Source organism: Bombus flavifrons, chromosome 17 (assembly GCF_040668555.2).
Source record: "Bombus flavifrons isolate JBK064 chromosome 17, iyBomFlav1_principal, whole genome shotgun sequence".
Classification (NCBI taxonomy): domain Eukaryota; kingdom Metazoa; phylum Arthropoda; class Insecta; order Hymenoptera; family Apidae; genus Bombus; species Bombus flavifrons.
In genome coordinates this window covers 3,208,655-3,234,360 of record NC_138458.1, presented here as the reverse complement: position 1 = coordinate 3,234,360, position 25,706 = coordinate 3,208,655, and the positions used below count along the sequence as shown (strand labels likewise).

At 36.8% G+C, this 25,706-nt stretch overlaps 3 protein-coding genes and 1 long non-coding RNA gene across 5 annotated transcripts in view; 2 read left to right on the top strand and 2 right to left on the bottom strand.

Annotated features, from left to right (window-relative positions):
• LOC138188694 (phospholipase B1, membrane-associated-like) overlaps positions 1-7,326 on the bottom strand; it is a 289,810-nt gene extending 282,484 nt beyond the window's left edge. Inside the window, exon 1 of the mRNA XM_069130695.1 lies at positions 7,117-7,326. Within this exon, the coding sequence (XP_068986796.1) occupies positions 7,117-7,192 (76 nt within the window). The 5' untranslated portion in view covers positions 7,193-7,326. The remainder of the gene's footprint in view (positions 1-7,116) is intronic.
• LOC138188686 (putative fatty acyl-CoA reductase CG5065) overlaps positions 1-14,672 on the bottom strand; it is a 52,509-nt gene extending 37,837 nt beyond the window's left edge. For both annotated transcript variants that reach the window (XM_069130682.1, XM_069130683.1), the window contains exon 1: positions 14,515-14,672. The gene's annotated coding sequence lies outside the window, so the exon portion shown is untranslated. The remainder of the gene's footprint in view (positions 1-14,514) is intronic.
• Positions 1-25,706, top strand: part of LOC138188846 (fatty acyl-CoA reductase 1-like) — a 62,342-nt gene that overhangs the window by 18,275 nt on the left and 18,361 nt on the right. The window lies entirely within an intron of this gene.
• LOC138188698 (uncharacterized) overlaps positions 16,110-25,706 on the top strand; it is a 118,959-nt gene continuing 109,362 nt past the window's right edge. Inside the window, exons 1-3 of the long non-coding RNA XR_011175621.1 lie at positions 16,110-16,502; positions 18,763-18,858; positions 19,254-19,375. This is a non-coding gene — a long non-coding RNA (uncharacterized LOC138188698). The remainder of the gene's footprint in view (positions 16,503-18,762; positions 18,859-19,253; positions 19,376-25,706) is intronic.

Below are 25,706 nucleotides of genomic sequence, written 5' to 3'. Positions count from 1 at the left end.
GTCGAGCTCCGGGTCGGGAAGTATCGGATAAAGAAGGAATATCTGCATTCACTATACGATACCCGTTCCAGAGTAGACCCAGTCTTTTATGAAAGAATCAAGCCTCTGGAAGAGCGTATGGTGCGTATTGGAAGGAGGAATGGCTTTACCATCGCAGCGAAAACTGGACGAAGAGGCTGGTGGAGGACGTCTCCATATTCAGGAAGCACAGGAGGTATCATTGCCACTTTTACTATGCAGATCCTGATCCTTATGCGCACTCACGAACCCCAAGCCAAGGGTGGGACCGTCGCGGTAAGTTCAGGGACCGGACCATCGGCGTAGACCGATGCCTGTTGCCTTGGGCCCTCGTTTACGTGTGTTCTATCTGGAACTGTCGAGTTCGGTTAGCAGGATCACCGACCGACAGTGACGTGGGTATCCATCCACACCGATATTTCCAACAAAGATGCAAGTTGGGTCCACGGGCGTCGAGTGAATCCCGAAGGGAGATGCATCCCCTCAGCTCGGCCAATTTGAGTTGGACTCGTGGAGGTAGTGGTTGAAGGCCAAATGCTGGACAGATAGCCGATATGGCGTACTTGCCTTCCCCGATGGCCGTCGGTGGGTGAGCAGCGTCCCAACTGCTCCGAAACCGTCCTGGGGATACGGTAGGGCTAGGAAAGAAGCCCCGTTCCACCTGAGATGAATGAAAACCCCTGCAGGCTTAACTAATACAAGTAGCAAGGTCTGGGTACCGAGTGTGCTAGTTAGGTGTGATCCCAACCCCATGGCCCTGGGGGTGCCAGGGTCCGGTATGGCCACTTTTCCGAGGTACGGACCTGTAACTGGAGCTGCTACGGCGGCAGACACTAAATGTACCGAAGGATGATCAGGAAGGAGGTACGCTCCCGGTGCTGGGACTGCAATAGTGATAGTGACGACGCCGAACATGCGCTGTTCCACTGCCCCAGGTGGGTAAGGGAAAGGAACGAATTGAAGAATCACTGACAATTGTCAATTGGATCGTGCTACTAGTGAAAAAAGAGGGCAACTGGACTAATTTCCAGGCTTTATGTAATAAAATAATAAAGTCCAGGCTTGCGCAAGTAAAGATCGAAGAGAGAAAAAGAAGATGATAGAATAAGACTGAATAAGAAAGCCCATCGCGGCAATAACATCTTTGTCACCTGCTCCCAAACGATGAACCGACTTGGGAACTTTGGGAGACCTACCACCTAAAGGGGTCAGAATAAAAGATTTAGGACACTCAGTTCCTGGAATTATATCGAGCGATTACAACAATTGTACCAAGCTACGGTAATGAATCTATTTATTTAAATATAATGACAACTTAAAAATATGGCGATAAAATATTAATTGGAGATAAAAAGATCTGCCATGTTTGAATAATTGTTGTATCTGTTACGACCGCTCGCGAAGAGGTCGCGATTGCGAGGAAAGCTCATCAGAGAGAGGTGTAAATTCTCGCTGCGATTCGGATAATCGACGCCGCGAAATAGTCGCTCCCCTGTTTCGATCAAGATAACAGAGGTGGCTCAAATCAGTTTAACACTGAAGTAACAGGGTTAATATAAACTTGTATATTTAACAATATTTAATATTATAATGAGCACGTCACAAGTTATTTAACGATTATAGAATTAGTTTGTTAGCAATTCGACCCAACTTTATTATATTTCTGGATATATTCGTTAGACTAAGCGACTTTAATTTTATTCGGCTGAACTTCTCGATACATAACGTTTCGTTCCTCAAATGATACTGATTGCCCTTCGATCTTTTCCTTTGTCTTTTCTCGGAGACGAGCCCCGCTACGCTCGGGTCACGCCACCGTTCACGCCTATGATCACGTATGCCACCTTCTTTGAGTAGATAAAATAACGGACCGAAGACGAATCAACGTTTCTAGAACTCGCTGCTTGATGACAAATATGCGCTTATCGCTACATTGTACATTTTTCGTCGGTCGTATAAAACGTTCTCATTCCATCTCTAATACTACTAAAGTACTCGAAAAATACAATTGCTAATCAAATATCTCCTCTCTCAGGAGGCATACAAGTATGCATATGCGCATGAATACTGTTGACTCCCATTGATTCTTCATTAATAACTACTTTATCGATTGAACATCGTTTAAAAGTAGAGGACGCTGAAATGAGTGTCGAGTTTCTAAGTCGGTATGACAGTCAAATCGGACCATGAAAATGCAAATAGTACTTTTTCTTTTCTTATCTTGCCTATTTTTGTGTCTATCTATTTGTCTGCCTGACTTACCGTCGTTATCATCTGACTATGTTTTCTTTTCACCCGATAGGTGGCGCCATTTTACCTTTCCATATCGTATTAATTTTTCTCCTATTATCATACCGATCTGCCGTTTGTGTTTATCGCTTTCACGTTGATCGTTTTTCGCTCTAATTTCTTATTTCTCTGAACAGTTTCAACTTGCTTAAAGACTGTCTTTTCTCCCACTTTCTGTTTGTATCTTTACTTTCTCGGATTAATCACTTCTTCCTCTTACCCTCTTAGTACTTCTTCATTTCTTTCATTAAACCATGAAAACTACAGTTTTATCTTTCCTCCCTTAGTAACATTTGTATTTGTTTGTTGTTTTGATAATAGAGGTAGTTTAATTGAATAAGACACTGATATAGCAAGTTATAAATCACAGTTTATTCCAACAACATTGTAAAAAAGATAGTTACGCTGGTGCGTATGTATAAGATAAGTGAGTGACTGATCTACGGGTGTAAACCCGGTCAAAAGGATATTGACTGAGAGATGGAAAAATCAGTGAAGTTCGGTGATGATGCTGTTTGTTTTTTTTTTTTTTCTTTTTTTATTTAGTTGTTTACATTCACAATTTGTCCGATTTGGACATTTGGTAGAACTTTTTGGCTGTTTGATTATCACGTGGGTGGCTACCCCCAATGGGGACCCATCTTCGTGTTTGTTAAGATATATCCTTTATGAGATCTGCTGGGTGTTTCCTTTTTAGTCTTCTTTCTATGCTTGTGTTGATCGTTTCCGCTGCCAGCCGGCTCGGGTGCGTTGCTATTCTTTCTCTGTACCTTCTTGCGCATCTGCTAATCTCTTCCTTGACCGTTGGTATTCCAAGGTCTTTCCGAATGTCCTCGTTTCTAACGTACCATGGGGCGTTTACTATTGTTCCAAGAATTTTAGCTTGCATTGTCTCTATTTTGCTGATATGGCTCATTGCTGCTGTTCCCCATAGTGGCATTCCGTACGTCCAGATTCGTTTTATGATCGTTTCGTATACTTTTAATTTTTTTTCTATACTTAGTTTAGATTTTCGACTTGTTAGCCAATGCATTTGTCTCCTTGCCGTCTGTATTTTGTCTGTTATTGATTTGATATGCTGTTTCCATGTGAGTTGTGTATCTATGTGTAGTCCTAGGTATTTGACTTGCCTTGTTTGTATTATGTGCATGCCGTTAAGAAAGATGTTTCGTGGTATCTGTTTTCGCAGTGTGAATGTAATGTGGTTGCACTTATCGGGGTTTGCTATAATTTGTTTAACTTGTAGCCACTTTTCTATTGTTGTGATATGTGGCGATGATGCTGTGGCGGAGGAAAGTTAAGGATGGGTGTGTCTAGCGCACGGGACCATCGGATTTGTTGATTACGATTTTGGCTAAGAGAGTGCGGGAAATAGGCTTCGTTGTTAATTGGTTATTTGCTATGGTGGTGTGTGAGGAAGGATGTTAACCGCCCTCGAGATAAAGTTGCTAGTGGGAGGCCTCATACGTGAGAAAAGGCAACTTTCCCGTGTCAACCCGTGGTGGACAATAAACTTTAGGAAACAATTCAGAGAAAGAATATCTGTTCGGTCTGAAGGACCTTGACTATTTACACCATATCGATGCGACACTTTCGCGGAATTAGTCAATAGCCACTTTGCGTTCCGATAATTTTTGCATTCACGCGTCATTCGAGTAAGGGTCTCGCCGATCTTCGTGATAAGAGAAACGAAATGTTAGAGGTTCTGCGTAACACCAAGCTTCTGGTTGATCAGTGAGAGGACCTTGTCGCGTTTAGTGCTACACGTAAACTCGATCGACAAACTCGCGCGGGCCGCGAGATCTCACTAGGCGCGTCCTGCGCGTATCTCACCTACCCCACCATTGAAACTTCCGCACGACTTCTGCGCATGCTCACGAAATGTCGAAAGTGCTGAGTTTATGTTAGCTATCGAGGCGATGACATTTAGGATACCCCCGAACGGGACGATCGCGGTGCATGTATCAAACTGGTATAAACATTGTTTATATGCGCTATTATGTATTAATTGCTTATGGTGGCAATGGACTAGAGGAAACATTGATCCTCTCTACTCGAAAATTTAATGGGGCGATTTTCGGGTTGCTGTTATGGATTTTAATGAATAAGCAGATTTAACGTCTAACCTATGATTTTTTTACAAGGTTGGTTTATGTTTTCGAATGCCATAATCTTTTTCTCTGCGACTTGTACGAGGTAAGCTGCTGATCTACATTCGTTCGTGTAAAAAACAAAGCTCAATTCTTTTATTCTCGATTTTCATCTAGATTTAGCTTTAAGAATCTATATCGAAACTTACCTGCGGTATCAGAAGAATATCGATAAATTTGTGGTGTATCAAGTACAGTACTTGTTGGTATCGATTAGAAAAGAATGAATATCGATAACTGATACCTTTGCCTTTCATATTAATCGATAACAGATTGAAATTAGCAGATCGATGTCGATAACATCGATACCGTATCGGTCACATCACTAGATACGTAATTATAGAAATACCAACTCGTCGTCTGAATACGCACTCATAATATACATTTATAAATGTATTAAATATTTATCAGTGTTTTTTCGTCCAATGTTGAGCCCGAGTCATCAATAAGATCTTAATGTGAATTGAATTCAAGGGTGATCAATCTATATCATTCTCTAATAACTCTTTTCAATAAAATTATGCACCAATATATAACAAGAATGAAATACGCTTAAATATAAAATAAAAATTTAGGTAATTAGGCACAAAAGCGGCTGCGCCTCCAATTTGATGGAATTTAACTATGATGTAAAAAACATCATTCAGAACAACATTATATTATAAACATTATACCATTACCCGACTTTAGTTTCCGAGATATTTGCAAGAATCTGCTGCTAATACTACATTGAATCTTATCTATACATGCACGTCCATGGCAACGTATGCGTCAGCGTGGTGCGATCGCTTATCCACTGTTACTATAAACACATCAAAGCTGCCGGAAAACGATCTGTATAACGGATGAACTCCTGGAAAAGCGAAAAGGTTTGACAAAATACGGGACGACGGCAATGCTAGTGAATGTCGACGGCTAATAGCCTCACGCGTTCTGCGGTTCTATTATACTGAGCGACAAGTGAGACACTCGGCAACACTGAGTACCATTGCGGTCATCGCGTGTTTCGTCAAACTTTTTCGCATTTACATTGAAAACAAAACATGATTTTCTGGCTTTATTGATGTTTTCCTTAGCAAAAATGTTTGTTCTATCGCGTGCTAGTGTTAGATTTCTTGTAGACCTTTAATTTTTGAAATAAGTTGGAAAATCTAAGCAAAAAAACGAACGCGTTCTAAGCGTCCTTCTCGATTTAACCATTATCTACAAATATTTAAATGTTTATAATATAATAACGGTACACATTATTTTATTCAGGGCCCGCAGTATTTTTTATTCAAAACGCAATTCGAAAGCTGCTAGTGTAAAAAAACAAAACATTCGCGAAGTTGCGAATTTGAATTTTTCTTACACTTTTTCTCAAAATTGAGTTTTTCAAAAGCTGTGCGTTCTAGCAAAAAATAGTTGGCCAATTCGTATTTAGCTCAAAAGTGTGTGCATGAATCACTTGTTGAAGGTTGCAAAACTAAATGTGTGTTCAAGAGCGTAATCCGTATTGAATGTAGATTAGTTTTTTAATTAGGCCGTTGTTAGAGTCTGATGGTAGTCAGCCTCTTCACGGTGCGAGGACTGGATTGCTCAGTATTACTACTTTTCTAGAATAGGGTTCGGCTTTGTATAGTTTTTGACAACCGCCAATATGTGTAAGACTCGTGCGTTTAAAAGATTTTCTTTACATTTTCCAGCTAGTTTCGGGTTAGTAAAAAAAGAAAAAAAAAGCGAAGTCAGTATTAAATAGGTCGCCCGTTATAGAGATAGTTTGCAGGTCGCAGCTATGTGCTTATACACACACAGCAACAGTAGATGAGTGGTCACACCATGCTGACGTATACGTTGCCTTATAAGTCAGATTTAATATAGTAGTCGCAGCAGCTTTTTCTGCGCAGCTAGATCAGTACTTATAGCGTCCCCAAGTGAATAACCTACTAATTTAGGATTGAATTCCTACATGTAGGAAGATCGGGCTATGAAAGATTTCATTATTCGCATTAATGACGATAACACAAATCATATGCGTAAACAATGCAGATGTAAGAAATGAACAAACTTTAAGAAAATATTCTAATAAGGGAGAGTCAGGTACTGAAGCCAAGATCCTTGACCGCCGATACTGCCTACTATGCCTCTACTTTCAATGTTCACCTCGAACGTAAGTCGAAGTAACTCCAGCGCCGATTGTCAAGAAATCACCCATTGCGGCAATGACATCTATGTCTCCGGTTTTTAATGGTGAACCGACTCGGGAACTTTCGAAGAACAGCCGGCTAAACAAATTAAAGTAAAGACATTAGAATACATATGAACTTCAAAAGATAAGCATCAATTTCACTATTCTTAAACTATAGCGGGGTGAGGGCTTGTAATGTTACATATGTATCTTCAAAAATGATATTAATAGGACCAGACTATGAATGAACTAGAAGCCACATTGACATTCTTGTAGCCACTACAAATTATGAAGAACAGCGTTCTTCACTGTAATTTCCTGCCACAGAAATTTACCGCTTGTCCCTAGGATAAATTGCAAAAATTATTGTAAATAAAAGAAACCTGCAATTTAAATTGAATAATGATTTTAAAGAATAAATACGACGATATAATATTTACAAGTGATATCATAAAGTATTTGACAACAATAATCACAAATTTGGTTAAGTACCTGTTACGTTGCAAGGAAAAGGGACGTTTATTGGATCTTCCGTTTGAAAGTTATTTTTATTCCGTAATTCAGACATTCGATCCTCATTTCTTGTGCCTACAAAATAGTCATTTTAAAACAATTTACAAAAATACTTCATCTGTGATGTAAAGTTGCACGCGATATGTCAAAATTCCGATCAAGTAATTACAACGAAAGATTTCAAAATTTTACAAACGTTATCGAATTCGTTCTTAATTTTAGATATACAGATGTATAATCTTGATACTTTTATCTTATAGTAATAAGAGGATTGTTCTCAGTTCTCAAATTTAACATGCGTATCTTAATTGTCTAGAATTTTCAACATTTATGCTATAAAGTAAACGCGTTCAGTGGCGCGTTCAGTATCTACTCCTCCACCGGCACCCCGTCATTAACCTAACCAAAACTCAATTTCCATCTAAAATCCAATACTATCCTAAACTATGGAAACTAGCATAGATCATAATGTTACCTAAACCAGGCAAAGACCCACACCAAACAGCATCTTACAGACCAATATCACTGCTTCCTGTTTTCCAAAATACTAGAAAAAATATATACGCCCGCTTAAAACCAATAATAGAGAAGGAAAAATTAATACCAGATTACCAATTTGGATTCTGAAACAAACACTCCACGATAGAGCAAATGCACAGGCTCACTAATGAAATAGTACTAACATTAGAAAACAAACAATACTGCACAGCCCCCTTTATGGACATAGAGAAAGCATTTGACAAAATAAACCATGAGAGCCTACTTCAATCAATCAGAAAACAATTCCCGGAGCAGATATACCAAAAAAAAAAAAACCCGAAAATATATGTATTTATATTAGTTCCTATTTTTTTATGCGAAGATACTGTTATATGCACCTTGATAATCGCTGTCGGGCTAGTGAATTAAAGTCTTGTTTCAGAAAAAATTTCTAAATTCCCATCTGGTAAATTGCAACATACTTCTCCCAATCCATATCCCGTAAATCGAGTTTGTCGTCTAGTCTGTCGTTCAATATTTTCACTTTCCTCGCTAAGTCGCAACAGATATCCCTTTGGAAAGTCCATTCGTGCGTGGCGAAATATACTGAACAGCTTATTGCCATTTTTCAGAAGTTTCATCATTCTGAAATATCATTTTTAATTATTATTGTAGATGAAGTCAGAGATTATCTCAAAAACATTGTTTTCGTTGTTTGAGAATCGATAGAATACTCACATTGGTTTACTATCTCGGAGTCTTAAAAAGATATCCATGACAAACGCAGGCAAAACATGCGGAGTTACACTTATAGAACGTTGTAAATATATCTATTAGCTATCATTGGACAACCCGGGTACCATAGCGTATCGTTCAGTGGCGTTTCTATGCTACATTTCACAATGTTATCTTTCATTTGACCCAATTTTGTCAATTAAAGCAGTTAATTAATTTGTGCAATTAATCGAATTACGCTTAAAGTAAAGTTTACTAATATCCGAGTAGTTTAGGAAAAATTATGCAATTTAAATATATATTATATTACACCACTATTTTTCTAAATTAACGTATTGAGAACAAAAGTGGACTTTTGTATTCTACGTTCGTTTGCGCTTTCATTGTACACCTTACTTAAATAAATTGAAACTTTTAGAATACTCTATTAGATACATGTACCAGGAATATCGAGATTATGTAATGAATCATGAAGATGAAAATTATCTAACTGTCGATAAAGACGACGATGCATCTTTCACCTTGGACATTTCACCTTTATGTATTATAATTGATTGCATGGCGGCAATGTATGAAAAATGTGACACATTGCTCTTAATTAACAACAACGTTATGTCCAAATGGAATGCATTACGGAAATGTATCGCACGTCCTAAGTTTGCCGAAATAATGCAAAATACATTAAGACATACTTTGAACAGACCGACAATAGCAAGATGGAATTTCCTACGCGATCTCGTTGCAAATAATTTTTAAAATTCGAGAGAAGCTTTAAACACTAGCATAAAAGGCACTGAATTTAAATATATTGGAGAGTATCTACAACATCTACCACCACTAGTAAAAGTTTTAGATATCATCTAGGGAATAAAGGGACCACATCGTGGCATTGTGCTACGGGCTTTATGTTTAGAAAAAGTTAGAAACATTAATAAAAGGTAATGCAAGTACTGTATGCCATTAGTTAAAGGATTATTGAAGAGTTTCTATACAAGATTAGAATCCTCTTTTTATTTTGCCACTATTTGGGGTAAGCAAACTGCAGTTACAGCGTTCTCGCTTTCACAATTCAAATCGCGATGGCTGAATTACATCGGAACGAGTCATCATCCAGAATTATATGCAGAACTTAAAACGGTTGTTGCTGACGTGTACGTACAGATAAAATATTTTTCTTATTATTATTGCGATAACGTATGTAGTAGTAATTTTTTACGCAATTTGTCTTCCCCTTTTTATGTTCGTTAGGCATCGTCAGAGGATATTGATAGCGCAGAAGATGACTTTTCCGATTTTAGATCATCACAATCTAAAACCTATAATTGAGTTTCTATTAATACAGAATTGGAAATCACAAAATTTTCTTCCGCGAAAGTCGTGATTTGCATATGTTAAAGGATTGTCCATTGATTCGACGTATATTTTCTTTGATATAACACACCAATATCTTCTTCTGTATCCGTGGAGAGATTGATCAGTTATGCTTTAATGATAAATTTACCAAAGTATAACAAAATTTTATATTTGACGTTTGAAAGAAAGTTCATTGTAAAGGCCAATATGAAAAGAAGTGTACAAGAAAGCGTGAAAAAAATACTTTATATTCAGTATATTAAACATGTTCCTCTATCTGCAACATAATATGGTTATAATATAGTTATAATATATAAATATAGCAATTACAAATATTCTAATTGGGATAAACCTTTATCCGATTAAATGATATTTATATTATATCGACTTCGAGAGAGGACTTCTAATTCAATGAGTATATCTTTTGCTTTCCTTTTTTTCATGCATCTTGTAGGGTATATTCTTTCATTGATCTTGTTAAGAAAACTTTTTCGATTTGTTTATTCTAAACTATATTCTGTTTTAAAACACTAATTTCACAAATGAATGATTGGTGTATACCGATTTCGTGTATATCTATCGATTTCCATGGAACAGCTTGATGAACCACAACGATTCCTGTTGCATCTCATAAAGCATATTCTCCTGTTGGTCTCGTGATATAATCCTTCTGCGTCAATTTTTCAGTGATTGCTCTGCAATCGTTGAACTGATATTAAGATGCTTCGTGTATGTCTTCCGTTGATCCCATTAAAGAATTTTTCACGCATGATCATTGTCAAGTAGTGTGCGCCACAAAAATCTAATTTTTATATATGCGTATCGATCGCTCTGTGCTGGATCAATCTGTTGGGATGAAACATCCTGCATCTTGTAGAGATAGTCTAATGATTAGTCTCTCTTTTGAAATTTGTTCAATTTCTTTATTCTTATCGTTATTGCAAATGAACTGTCTTATTCGTCGTTTCATTCGGTTGTATCCCATCGTTCCTCTACAAACTAGTTGCTGGAAGTGATGAAATTGGGCGGTTGTTTTACAAAATTTTCATCGGCAGAGTACATCGCCCGTTTCTAAATATAGGTTTGTCATTCAATGCTGCCTTGTTTCGTATATTTTATTACTAACTCCTCGTTTCAAAGATACTTGGGTCGTTTCTTGACACATTGGTTGTAGGAAGTAGGCTTCAGCTGTTTTTTTGGCGAAGAAAGTCCTGGTAATCTTTGCATTTCTGCAAGTATCTTTTCGTCATACGATTCATTAAGAAATTTGTTAAGTGCTAAATCAGATGTAGCTAGACCATCTAACGTTTTAACACAACTAAGAGCAAAGTAGATTTGGTCCTTTGAAAAATTCTTTTTGCCAAAATCAATTACAGCCCTGTTTGGTGTAGTTTCTTGTAATTTATGTACAGTTACTACAACCTAGGATAAGGGATAACATTCTGCGTTTAACGTTAATTTCATAACCTTTCATCGCCTGAAATATCGCACTATTAGAGATATCGGAATGTAGTCATCGATGTCTTTGAATTTGCTTTCAATACATTCGTTGTCAAATTTTATAAGCACTGAGTCCGGGAATGCCTCGTCTTCCAGCTGATTTCTTCAAACTGTTGACGATATAAATTTTTTTACGATTCCCGTTGCGCCGTTCATCAAACCACCAGAATTGACATGTTTCGTTGTAACATAATTCGTGATCCCTCAGCTAATGCTATTGTATGCAACATTCCGCTGCATTTATTTACATTTGCAGAAGTAACATTCCTGGATGAACTTTTTCCAAATCTAGCGAATCTCGTCTTACTGAATAAGTAATGTATATACAATGTGATTATGCTATCTCATTTTTGTATCATTTACGTCCATTAATTTTGCTGTCGGAAATATTCTTAATGCTGCACCAACCACAAACTCTCAGAATAGAGGAATTCTCCTTCGCTCGCATAGTATTTCTTATTGAGGGATTATGTCGTCAAATCGTAAATTATTTAATAGGTCGATAAACTCTGTATCGTCCTTCTGCCTTATATTCGTGACGAGTTCGCAGATTGAAAATTGGTACCAAGAATTAATATCTGCAATGTAATTGTAATAATCACGTCGCTGTAGTTGTACGAAACAACAATGTTCTTTTACCGGGGGTAGTTATATGATGTCACCAAATACAAGTACATTTATGCGATATAGTTCTTCGCTGGTCTTGAATTCTTACAGTCTGTGTTCTCAATCCTCATTTGTATAGTTTACCTTTGCTCGTTTACCTGTTACGTCGAGATGGATTCTTGCTGCTTCGTCATGACATAACCTCGTTTATGTCTAGATTACGAAGGTCTAGGCTACGTCGAGCGCTATCGCAACTATCTGAATTGCAAATTTTATTACGTATAATTTGAATTTTATAAGAGTGTCTGTATATACGAGGATACTCCTTTCTGCCGTGATGAGAATAATTAGTCATGTACCGATAAATTGTATTAAAGACTGATGAATATTCCTAACTTTGCATTAAATGAAAATAAATGACACGGAATTGTAACGATAAATAAACATGTAAATGAATTTTAGACACTTTGTATTAATTTAACTAGCCAGTTTCACAAAACATCTAATGAAAGCCTCTAAAAGACATTTAATATACAATTACATGAAGTAATTAAATCGCAAGCAATGCAAACTCATGGTATAGGTAGAGAATATTGAGAATATTTAAATAGAAAATTAAGCGTTGAAATTTGTTCGAATACTCGCGGAGAGACGCGGTCGCGGGGAAGCACGCCAACAGGAGTCGTAAATTCCCGTTACGATTAGATAATCGACGCCACGAAATGATCGATCCCCTATTTCGACTAGGATAATAGAGGTGGTTGAACTAAATATGACACTGATATAATAAGTTAGAAATCACAGTTTATTCCAACAACTTTGTGAACAAGATAGTTACGCTGGTGCGTATGTGTAAGATAAGTAAGTGACTGATCTACGGGGTAAACCCGGTTAAAGAATGTTGACTGCTTGAAAGATGGAAGATCAGTGAAGTGATGCTGTGGCGGAGGAAAGCTAAGGATGGGTGTGTCTAGCGCACGGGACCATCGGATTTGTTGGTGATGATTTTGGCTAAGAGAGTGAGGGAAATAAGCTTCGTTGTTAATTGGTTATTTGCTCTGGGGGTGGGTGAGGAAGGATGCTAACCGCCCTCGAGATAGAGTCGCTAGTGGGAGGCCTCATACGTGAGAAAAGGCCACTTTCTCGTGTCAACCTGTGGTGGACATTAAACTTTAGGGAACAATTCAGCGAAAGAATATCTGTTCGGTTTGAAGGACCTCGACTAGGAAATTCCCGAGATTTATGGAAGGTACTTGAGGCTATTGAGGGTACGCAGTAAGGATCCGAAGACATCTGGCTGCCATCTTGCCCGCGGTGTGTGGCCTGGCTTAGGTAGAGTGTTGCCCGACGCAACAAAATTAGATTACGAAGATGCTATTTTCGGCAGAAAGTAGAGCTGTAGACTCTTTGTGGATGCAATGACTTTTATGATACCTTATTCCTTCTATTGACTTATTAAACAGACATAAATTTTTAGCTCATCACGAATGGTATGCTAATTTGACGTTTGATTTAGAGTAATACTGTGTCCGTAATTGTAGAGATTTAAAGCCCATAGAAAAACGCCGTGCATAAGTAAATTTTAGTAATAATTATATTTGTAATATTTGTTATATGCGAATAGTGCTATTGTACGTAAATGATTACCTTTCACGTAATACCATACCCCGTAGTGATTGATGATACGAACCTCCCTCTGTGTTATCGCTTACACCTAACTCTAGTTCTAGCAGTAACTCATAGATGGTGTAGTTTGGATTGCAGTAGCAGAGTGGAAACTTCGTCTCTGACAATACGAACAAAGTACAGAATAAGCAGAATATGCAATGTCTTTTCACGTACTACATTCTGGCGATCACATGAACTTACCTTTTTTGTGTTACATGCAACGTTATTTATTCAATATAGCAGCGATTTGAATTATAATTAAAGCTGAAGACTTCTACAAAGTTATAAATAGAATATAATATAATATAGAATTTTACACTTGCACGTACTTCAGCCTTAGAAAATCGCAACGCAACCTATGAATAACTCATAAAGACAAATTACGCTCAGTGAAGAGAGCACGAAAAACAATAACGAGAGCTATAAAAGAGCAAGAAGATAAACAGAAACCTGCTTCTATGGATAAATATTTACTGGCTGATTAAGTGATTACATCATGAATGTATTAAATATAAGGATCAAATTTTGTGTAATGTATTACGTGATGTTTTACACCATATCTTGAGCGATATCGTACATTTTCTACGACGTCTTGCGATATCTTGCAATATCCCAATGTGTCCCATGTTTGTGTTATTGACTTTGTGAAAATATTAGATAATATTATATTTGTTTCTATAGTATCTATTATATTATTATGTTTTACGTAGTTTAATAACGAGGAAACAATTCCAAATGAAACAAAACCAATATATACAACAGCAATGAGGATTGTTGATATATGTGCTTCTGGTTTATCTTCAGAAAAAGGTATATATCCATTAATCGTTGTTTCTACACACAGCGACAGAGAAAGTATCTAAAAATCTTATTATTATAAGATCATGCATAACAATTACCAGAATAAATGAGAGGAAGTTTTGTGAGACAATTAGGCCAGTGTGTAACACGCTCGGTAACGTATCGACGCAAACAGGAAGTTTTTTATGACGTTCTACATGGAAACCAAATACGCGTCTTCGTACGTTTACTTACCTTCTAATGAGACTTAAACATTAATCGATAACAGGGTGACGGAAGCTCTTATGACCCTTTGCTCCTCTATTTTCTTAACCCCTTTCACATTTGCATTCTACACTGATAAAAATTTAAGCAAGTAAACTGTTAAGGACTTTTTATATTGTTATATTGACTGTATTATATTAACGTGATCGGGAGGCGACTAATTGCGAGGAAAAATTATATTTAACAATCGAACAAACATTATATTTCTTGAATTTATGATTTCGTTATTGACTGTCGATGATGATGCGAATGTTGCCATTAGAGCTACTACGATGGTAAAAGGACAGAATAATATCTTTGATTGATGCATCACCGGCACTTGATATAAATTCAATAACTTCGATATGACATTACGTTATTCGTGCCAACTATGTTACTGTCAATCGAATTATACAATTAAATAAGTTTAATATTACAAAAGCTGGAGCTATTGCTTTCCCCTCTTCGAGCACGAAATTCGATTGAAGAGAGTGAATGTAAATTCAAGTATTATAATTCGTAATACATGTTGTGAGTCATGGATAAATAAACATTGTGAATTATTAGATATTAATTCAGTGAACATCATTTATTGTTAACTAAGTTATAAACATATATACTATTTTATTGCGACAGATTGCTATCATTATATACATAAACGTGTCAGTTTTAATCAATGTTTATGGATATTTCAAAGTTACATACCAAACTGAAAAATTCGATTATTTTTCATTCTGCAAACATAGCTGGATTATTTAAACACAGAAAACTCGGTAAAAGGAAGAACTAGACCTCTTAGAAAAACAATTTGTTACACATCGTTGACGCAGTAACGCTGAAACAGGACTGAAATTTTAAAATTTGAAAATCAGGAATGTCAACTTCAATAAACTTCAAATAGAATACACTTTCCATTAGCGAAACATAAAATTATATTTTTTCTATTATAAATTAGCTAATGTTGACGTTTCCCTGTTAGAAAATAAGTTACGTTAAAAAAAGATTATGTGATTTCATCTTTTTCGGCGAGGCAACCAACGAGTAAGCATATGAGTAGTAACCAGTAACGAAATAGAAACTAAAATCTTCCGTATTAAATCTGTAATGAGTGTTCCGTTCATTTAAATATTTTCACGTTTCACTTAAATATTTTGAAGGACTAAAAGATGTGGTAATAGGACGTAGAGAAAATGCATAAGTCAGTTTTGTGTCCCCAAATGAAATCATATGCTGTTTAATACGTTAATCTACTTCGTCATTCTCTGCAAAAAAGTATTAATCTATTTTTATCGAAAACTATATTAATTTAGTAGGTATTTTAACTTGAATTTATGATATTTAACGTATGAGAGCCAAGGAAAATAACATTTTTCTTGGGAACAATATTTTTTCAGATCTTTTTTCGTTATACAATTTCTATAATATGTTTAAAGTACAATAAGAAATAACGGCAGTATATACACATTCTACAATATGTAAATCATATTGCTCAGGCTTTATCTATCCGTATTCATAAATTTTCTTGACCTTGTTGACAACGTAAATGCAAATACATATGCAAGAAACATGATAGAGAGCGAAGTATCTGAATTAATACATATATCTTGTCTCACATTATGATCATGTATCATAACTGTTTCAAATCTTTTACGAGTACGAATAGTGTTCGTAACGATCGCCAACTAGCAGCGGTTAAAACTGGATGCGGTGCTATCGAGGCCCTCGATAATACGCGTAGCAGTTAACAGTCATCGCAAAAAATTATATCTTTTGTCTTTATAATCAACAAAAATAAAAAATCACCGTGGAAACTTAAATGTGACCATTTGATTGTGTAAGAAAACTTACGATGAAGAAGCTATATCTGTGCCTTGTCTTAGAATTATGCGTGCTGACCGTGTCGCGAAGAACTGCCTTGGATACGTTGAATCTTACTTCCATCTATCGTGAATATCGTAATTCATTAACGCAATCCTACGGTATGTCTATTTTAGTTTATTTCGTGTTACGTCTTTATGCAATAATTTCGTTTTCTTTTGGTTACAGAGATGATTTCTGGAGGAAAATTGAAATATTGTGAATCTTATTTTTCATAGACTAATGTTTCATTGTGAATATATATGTAGTAACTTATGGATCTTAGAGTAAGGACAAGTAATGATGATTTAATTAGGGTTTAGTGTAGTTTAATAAGCAATACTCAGTAACAAAAACCGATTACAATAACGTCGTACGTATCATTATCACACACGCCTTGACTTCCCGATTCACACTCCGTGACCTCTCAACTCAGATTGCACTTCTCCACTCGCATTCTGGCCGTTCTAGCATCCCTTTGTCTTTTCCTAGGCCCACCACACGCGTGTTCCGCAGACGCTCGTGGCCAGGGTCACGTAGGCCTTTTCTACGAAATTATGCACTTGAAAAGACCGATGACACATTTATGGACCCGACGGCGCCTCGGCTCTCGCGACATTGTTCTTGGTTAACTCGATGTTTATTAGGCCCTTTTCCCGATACTACATATATGTCGGGAAAGGTTGGAATTTAGAGTTAGGGGCGTGAAACGAATCTTCGTTTGGATTACACAGTGACGTTATGCAATAGAGAAGACATTGACTAGTGCAAGTACGATTATTATAGGATTGGCCGAGTAACCGTGGTAAATAGATACTCGAGAAACTAATGACAATGATCCTAGTTTCAATAACGAATCCGCGGTCGACGGGATGATAGATGAAAGTGCTCACAAAATCTAAGTCGGACTCTTTGTTAAAACATGGAATATCTACCGAGCTAAGTAACTCGCTAATACGGCCTCACGAGAGAATGACTTTCCGTCGCGATGATGCTGCAGAGGAGAACTATGATGGGGTGTGTCTAAGGACACGAGATCATTGGATTCGTCGAGGATAGCCTTCTTTAGAAGTGAGGGAAATTGGCGTTGCTGCTAAAATTGGTCAATCTCCATATCGGTGGTTAGAAAAGATGCTAGCCGCCCTCGAGGGAAAGTTGCTAGTGGGAGACGCCGTTCGTTGAAAAATAGGTCTTTCCTATCTTCCCGTAGCTGGGACAAAGGTTGTTTGTCTGTCTGAAGGACTTTAGCCAACTAAATCTTAAGATCTATAACGGGCCCTCTGGCTAGCCGAACATGTACTGCGAAGACGCATCGACATCTGGCAATCATCTTACTCGAAGAATAGGGTCTGCGTGTGGCGAGCCACGAGACAGAAACCATTGGAATGTTTACTGTCGAGTGCCGTCACAAATATTTCTTTTAAGGAGAGCTATAGAATTACTCCATACCTTTGTTAGACAAAGCGTCCATCCCGTGACTGCGGCTACGTTCGGCGACTGGTTGTCGCCTCGAGCCCAAGCTCATCATCACAAATCTCGAACAAATACAATCCGATCGAATGACGACAATTGTTTAATTACGCCTATAATAGAATCTAGATTACGGTGTTAAGTTATTTTCCCGAAGTTCCAAAGGGAAGGCTCCGATGTCCTTTCATCTCCGACATATATATGTTCGTGATAGAATGATAAGTTGACGAAATTTTTTTTCGGTAAAAGTGGACAAAAGCTTGCACCACTCGGATCATTCTTCTTTTGACATATAAATATTGTAGAGATTATTTTTTCAAGTAACATACGCTATGAATTCTGTGCCACCCTCTTCTGGTTCTTATAATGAGGAATTTTGTAAACAGTACTTATATCGAAATTCATAACGAAACTAAACAGCAGTCCTGAAGTGTATTAAAAGTGACGAGCTGTTTTAGGTAAATGTGAAATCAAAAGATGTCCGTATACCATTTTCATTTCTTCTTAAAATTCTGGTCAGTCTTGTTATACGAGTATAAGAGGCTCTAACCTGATTGTGATTTTAGATGGAAATTGAGTTTTGGTTAGGTTAATGACGGGGTGCCGGTGGAGGAGTAGATACTGAACGCGCCACTGAACGCGTTTACTTTATAGCATAAATGTTGAAAATTCTAGACAATTAAGATACGCATGTTAAATTTGAGAACTGAGAACAATCCTCTTATTACTATAAGATAAAAGTATCAAGATTATACATCTGTATATCTAAAATTAAGAACGAATTCGATAACGTTTGTAAAATTTTGAAATCTTTCGTTGTAATTACTTGATCGGAATTTTGACATATCGCGTGCAACTTTACATCACAGATGAAGTATTTTTGTAAATTGTTTTAAAATGACTATTTTGTAGGCACAAGAAATGAGGATCGAATGTCTGAATTACGGAATAAAAATAACTTTCAAACGGAAGATCCAATAAACGTCCCTTTTCCTTGCAACGTAACAGGTACTTAACCAAATTTGTGATTATTGTTGTCAAATACTTTATGATATCACTTGTAAATATTATATCGTCGTATTTATTCTTTAAAATCATTATTCAATTTAAATTGCAGGTTTCTTTTATTTACAATAATTTTTGCAATTTATCCTAGGGACAAGCGGTAAATTTCTGTGGCAGGAAATTACAGTGAAGAACGCTGTTCTTCATAATTTGTAGTGGCTACAAGAATGTCAATGTGGCTTCTAGTTCATTCATAGTCTGGTCCTATTAATATCATTTTTGAAGATACATATGTAACATTACAAGCCCTCACCCCGCTATAGTTTAAGAATAGTGAAATTGATGCTTATCTTTTGAAGTTCATATGTATTCTAATGTCTTTACTTTAATTTGTTTAGCCGGCTGTTCTTCGAAAGTTCCCGAGTCGGTTCACCATTAAAAACCGGAGACATAGATGTCATTGCCGCAATGGGTGATTTCTTGACAATCGGCGCTGGAGTTACTTCGACTTACGTTCGAGGTGAACATTGAAAGTAGAGGCATAGTAGGCAGTATCGGCGGTCAAGGATCTTGGCTTCAGTACCTGACTCTCCCTTATTAGAATATTTTCTTAAAGTTTGTTCATTTCTTACATCTGCATTGTTTACGCATATGATTTGTGTTATCGTCATTAATGCGAATAATGAAATCTTTCATAGCCCGATCTTCCTACATGTAGGAATTCAATCCTAAATTAGTAGGTTATTCACTTGGGGACGCTATAAGTACTGATCTAGCTGCGCAGAAAAAGCTGCTGCGACTACTATATTAAATCTGACTTATAAGGCAACGTATACGTCAGCATGGTGTGACCACTCATCTACTGTTGCTGTGTGTGTATAAGCACATAGCTGCGACCTGCAAACTATCTCTATAACGGGCGACCTATTTAATACTGACTTCGCTTTTTTTTTCTTTTTTTACTAACCCGAAACTAGCTGGAAAATGTAAAGAAAATCTTTTAAACGCACGAGTCTTACACATATTGGCGGTTGTCAAAAACTATACAAAGCCGAACCCTATTCTAGAAAAGTAGTAATACTGAGCAATCCAGTCCTCGCACCGTGCAGAGGCTGACTACCATCAGACTCTAACAACGGCCTAATTAAAAAACTAATCTGCATTCAATACGAATTACACTCTTGAACACGCATTTAGTTTTGCAACCTTCAGCAAGTGATTCATGTACACACTTTTGAGCTAAATACAAATTGGCCAACCAATTTGTGCTAGAACGCACAGCTTTTGAAAAACTCAATTTTGAGAAAAAGTGTAAGAAAAATTCAAATTCGCAACTTCGCGAATGTTTTGTTTTTTTACACTAGCAGCTTTCGAATTGCGTTTTGAATAAAAAATACTGCGGGCCCTGAATAAAATGATGTGTACCGTTATTATATTATAAACATTTAAATATTTGTAGATAATGGTTAAATCGAGAAGGACGCTTAGAACGCGTTCGTTTTTTTGCTTAGATTTTCCAACTTATTTCAAAAATTAAAGGTCTACAAGAAATCTAACACTAGCACGCGATAGAACAAACATTTTTGCTAAGGAAAACATCAATAAAGCCAGAAAATCATGTTTTGTTTTCAATGTAAATGCGAAAAAGTTTGACGAAACACGCGATGACCGCAATGGTACTCAGTGTTGCCGAGTGTCTCACTTGTCGCTCAGTATAATAGAACCGCAGAACGCGTGAGGCTATTAGCCGTCGACATTCACTAGCATTGCCGTCGTCCCGTATTTTGTCAAACCTTTTCGCTTTTCCAGGAGTTCATCCGTTATACAGATCGTTTTCCGGCAGCTTTGATGTGTTTATCGAAACAGAGGATAAGCGATGGCACCACGCTGACGCATACGTTGCCATGGACGTGCATGTATAGATAAGATTTAATGTAGTATTAGCAGCAGATTCTTGCAAATATCTCGGAAACTAAAGTCGGGTAATGGTATAATGTTTATAATATAATGTTGTTCTGGATGATGTTTTTTACATCATAGTTAAATTCCATCAAAATTGGAGGCGCAGCCGCTTTCGTGCCTAATTACCTAAATTTTTATTTTATATTTAAGCGTATTTCATTCTTGTTATATATTGGTGCATAATTTTATTGAAAAGAGTTATTAGAGAATGATATAGATTGATCACCCTTGAATTCAATTCACATTAAGATCTTATTGATGACTGGGGCTCAACATTGGACGAAAAAACACTGATAAATATTTAATACATTTATAAATATATATTATGAGTGCGTATTCAGACGACGAGTTGATATTTCCATAATTACGTATCTAGTGATGTGACCGATACGGTATCGATGTTATCGACATCGATCTGCTAATTTCAATCTGTTATCGATTAATATGAAAGGCAAAGGTATCAGTTATCGATATTCATTCTTTTCTAATCGATACCAACAAGTACTGTACTTGAAACACCACAAATTTATCAATATTCTTCTGATACCGCCGGTAAGTTTCGATGTAGATTCTTAAAGCTAAATCAAGATGAAAATCGAGAATAAAAGAATTGGGCTTTGTTTTTTACACGAACGAATGTAGATCAGCAGCTTACCTCGTACAAGTCGTAGAGAAAAAGATTATGGCATTCGAAAACATAAACCAACCTTGTAAAAAAATCATAGGTTAGACGTTAAATCTGCTTATTCATTAAAATCCATAACAGCAACCCGAAAATCGCCCCATTAAATTTTCGAGTAGAGAGGATCAATGTTTCCTCTAGTCCATTGCCACCATAAGCAATTAATACATAATAGCGCATATAAACAATGTTTATACCAGTTTGATACATGCACGGCGATCGTCCCGTTCGGGGGTATCCTAAATGTCGTCGCCTCGATAGCTAACATAAATTCAGCACTTTCGACATTTCGTGAGCATGCGCAGAAGTCGTGCGGAAGTTTCAATGGTGGGGTAGGTGAGATACGCGCAGGACGCGCCTAGTGAGATCTCGCGGCCCGCGCGAGTTTGTCGATCGAGTTTACGTGTAGCAATAAACGCGACAAGGTCCTCTCACTGATCAACCGGAAGCTTGGTGTTACGCAGAACCTCTAACATTTCGTTTCTCTTATCACGAAGATCGGCGAGACCCTTACTCGAATGACGCGTGAACGCAAAAATTATCGGAACGCAAAGTGGCTATTGATTAATTCCGCGAAAGTGTCGCATCGATATGGTGTAAATACCCCTGCTTTCATCCTTCTTTTTCTCCGTAAAGGAATTATAGACAATTCTCCTTCAGTGCGAAACAGTTTAAATTCACCTCTAGATAAAAATACGAAACGACGAATATTACGATAAAACGACGAAAATTATAATCAGCAAATGTTCTAAAATAAGAACCAATGTTGGATCCATAATAATATTTAATTTTTACTGCGGTGTTTCAGTCATTATCATATTGATCTTGTAATTTAAGTTCTTTGTGAATAAAGGTAACAAAGAAAATTGGAAATACGCTGTCCAATGAAACATTTTCTCAGTCCTCGTCGGACGTACAAATTCAACATGAAATTCAGCTTTTTCGAAGATGTTGCGCTTTTCCTATCTTTTCGCTTTAGTTAGTTGGTTACTTATTTCTTCTTTTGCTTATGTTTAACGTTTATACATATATAGCATATCATTGATATGTTCTGAACGTGAATCATGCATGAATCCAGAAATGAAAGAAGAAAGGAGATCTCCAGTAAAGAAAAAGAATCTACTTTTCATGTTTACATAATCGTCGTTTCCACCACAGAGGTCGAATAGTGTAACATTTTTTTTTTATTATTATTTAATTTGTATTTTACAATTTGTCCAGCTGGATATTCGGTAAATTTTTCTAGTTAGTGTAACATGACCGAATGTCGGATATTACCGAGATAACGTATGTTTCTATTAAATTCCTTCTAGATTAAACTTCCACCAACGTATTTGTAAAATATTTTGGATTAAAATGAGAGCAAACACGGTGTAATTTCAGTTATATTTACTTACCAATGTTCATTAAACTACTTTTAGCATCAGCAGATATGCTACGAATTGTATCGTGCTTTTTGTCATTTTAATTGGAAACATCTAACAAACTGTTGGTGAAAGTTCTATTCATTACAAATTAAAAGTAAGAAAATTTGATTTTTCAGCTGAAGAAGGTCTCAGCTTATTGCTAGGTTTCATATTTTATATGCTGCCAAACACTTCAACTCTCAGTCCCTCTTTCTCATCCTCTTTCACTCGCACTGTTCTTTTCTACGTTTGCCACGTTTAGCTCTTTATTGTCACTGGGTTTAGGAATAGAGTCACGAATTTGTTCTAATTATTGCAGATTTCCTGTATATGATTTTTTTTACTTAATAAATGATTAGAGAAAGGAATTGTAGACGCTGTATGTATTTATTTTAAAGAGCTGGAAGAATGCGGGCAACGCCATAGTTGGCGTTACTTGAAAGTGTACGCCATTGAATGCCCTTTCCCCTTGATGCATCAAGGCATTGGAGGGTCGAGTAATGCAATCTGATCCGAACTCAAATATATATGAGGCAATACTAATGCAACAGTGAAATTTGATTACTGTTTAAAATTCTTTAAAATTAAATTTTCACTAACGTACTTGTGAAATTTTTCTGATCAAAATAAAACTAAATACTGCGATATGCTAGAAATCAGATTTATTTATTGGTGAAACAAGGGAAAGGAAGTTGCTATCGTTTGTTAAACGAACGGCCTTCTTCATCGATATCCGAATAATATGAAAGCTGTATCTGTATAAGGAGCACATATATTCCACTTGTGTGCGATTATACTTATAATCGAAAATAATCATTTACGAGGAATTCCCCCACTCTTTGCCGAAAAACAACAGTGCTGATAACACGAAAGCGGAAATCGTTGATAATCCAATTCATTAAATATTATGTAATACGGTCCAAATTTTTATTCTGTGATAGTGCCGTTATTAATCTTTCCCGAGTTTCATTAGTCATTACTTTCAAGTTACTCTATCGGAAGTGTCCTACCACGCGTCGGTTCATATACAGAGTGTTCGGCTATCTTCTTTAATTATTGACAGTGAGAAATCGGTCCAAATATCCCAGTGCACGGTCTGTGTGACACTGTGTCCGCAGTGTGTGGCCTGGTCTAGGTAGAGTGTCGTCCGATGTAACACTTGTAACTGTGCACCCTCGTGGGCGCATATCCTCTGGTGTTACCGATTGAAACCAGTTCATGATAACTTTAGAGCGTACCCATCGAACACTTAGTGTGTTAATTAGCCTCTTGATGAGGTGCGCATCGTAAAGTTTACAACTTGAGAGGTAGGAATTTCGGACTTATACAAAAAAGGCAGATGTGTGTGGGGGCGAAGGGTTAGAGAAAATATTAATCCTCTCTACTCAGAAATTCCATAAAGCAGTTTTCGATATGCCGGTATAGGATTCAATGAGTAAGCAAGTGTAATGTATAATGTATGATTTTTCTTATAAAACGTCTCGTAGGATAATTTACGTCTGCGAATCCCATAATCTTTTTCTCTACGACTTGTACGATGTAAGCCACTACCCATGTATCGTTCGGTTTGGAATCGCTCTGCACTCTGTTTATTAGGCTAATCTACTTTCGTTCCTGTAAGGAGAGTTACCCCCGCACGGGGATATTTCGGCCGATGTTTAATTGTCTACAACTAAAAAAGAAAGCCGAATACGTAATCTTCTTGTTCAGGATTTTCATTTTATTTTGGTTGCAAGAATCACTGCTTAAATTTTTTTACACTCATAACGGAACAGTCTGTAAATCCGTTAGAAATTTGGTATTAAAAATAGCGAGACACTAGGTTATTAACTTCATGAATTTTGATGTAACATCGTAATCATCTTGTATTAAAAACACTTGTTTGCCGCATTACTGTGCATCTTCAGCAATCGTCTTGGAAAAAAGATTAGCGGCTGTAGATAGTTTTTGTCTATTTAAGTCAGAGGCTAACATCTATTGAGTAATTTCAAAAGTGGTCTTCAGATCTCTATTGCGATTCACAGAGAGACCTTTTTCACTACAGTCCCTTGTAATGTAGTAAAGCAATGTATGGAAATCGTTCCCTGGTTGTGAATATATTTCTGATGCTGAAGAACGTCGTATGGTATTGCTTACACAAATTAATTAGAAAAATTGTCTGGATACAACGATATTCTGTAATTATTCATAAACGAGGCTGTTCCTCTGATTTTGGTGAAATCTAAATTTATTGTAAAATTCAACATTTTGAACTTGTTCCTATACACATAACCGTCGTTCGGTCTTAATTTCCGAGATATTTGCAAAAGATTGTTGGTACTACCACATTTAATCTTGCCCATATATGCATGCCATGGCGACGTACGTGTTTGCATGGTACGTCCACTTAACTATTGCTTCTAAAAACACATCGCGGCAGCCTGCAAACAACCCCTATAGCGCACAAACATTTCAATATTTATTTCTTTTTTTTACTAACCTGAAACTACTTTGAAAATGAAAAAGGGATCTTTTAGACGCATAGATCTGACATGTGTCGACAGCCGCTATTAAATGGTACTCAAAAGTAAAAAAAAAATACTGATCAATCCGCCTGTCGTGAGGAAGTTGGCTATCATTTGACATTAATATCATTTTGTTCACTGAGACAGTCGAATTGGAAAAAAGTAATCCATATCCAATACAGATAATAAATATTTTCATTTTCTTATAACAAGGTTTGGGCTTATGTAGATTGAAATAGCGGGTGTCAACCCCTGTGAGAGTCACACTCTCAGAAACAGTAACAGCGTAGACAGAAC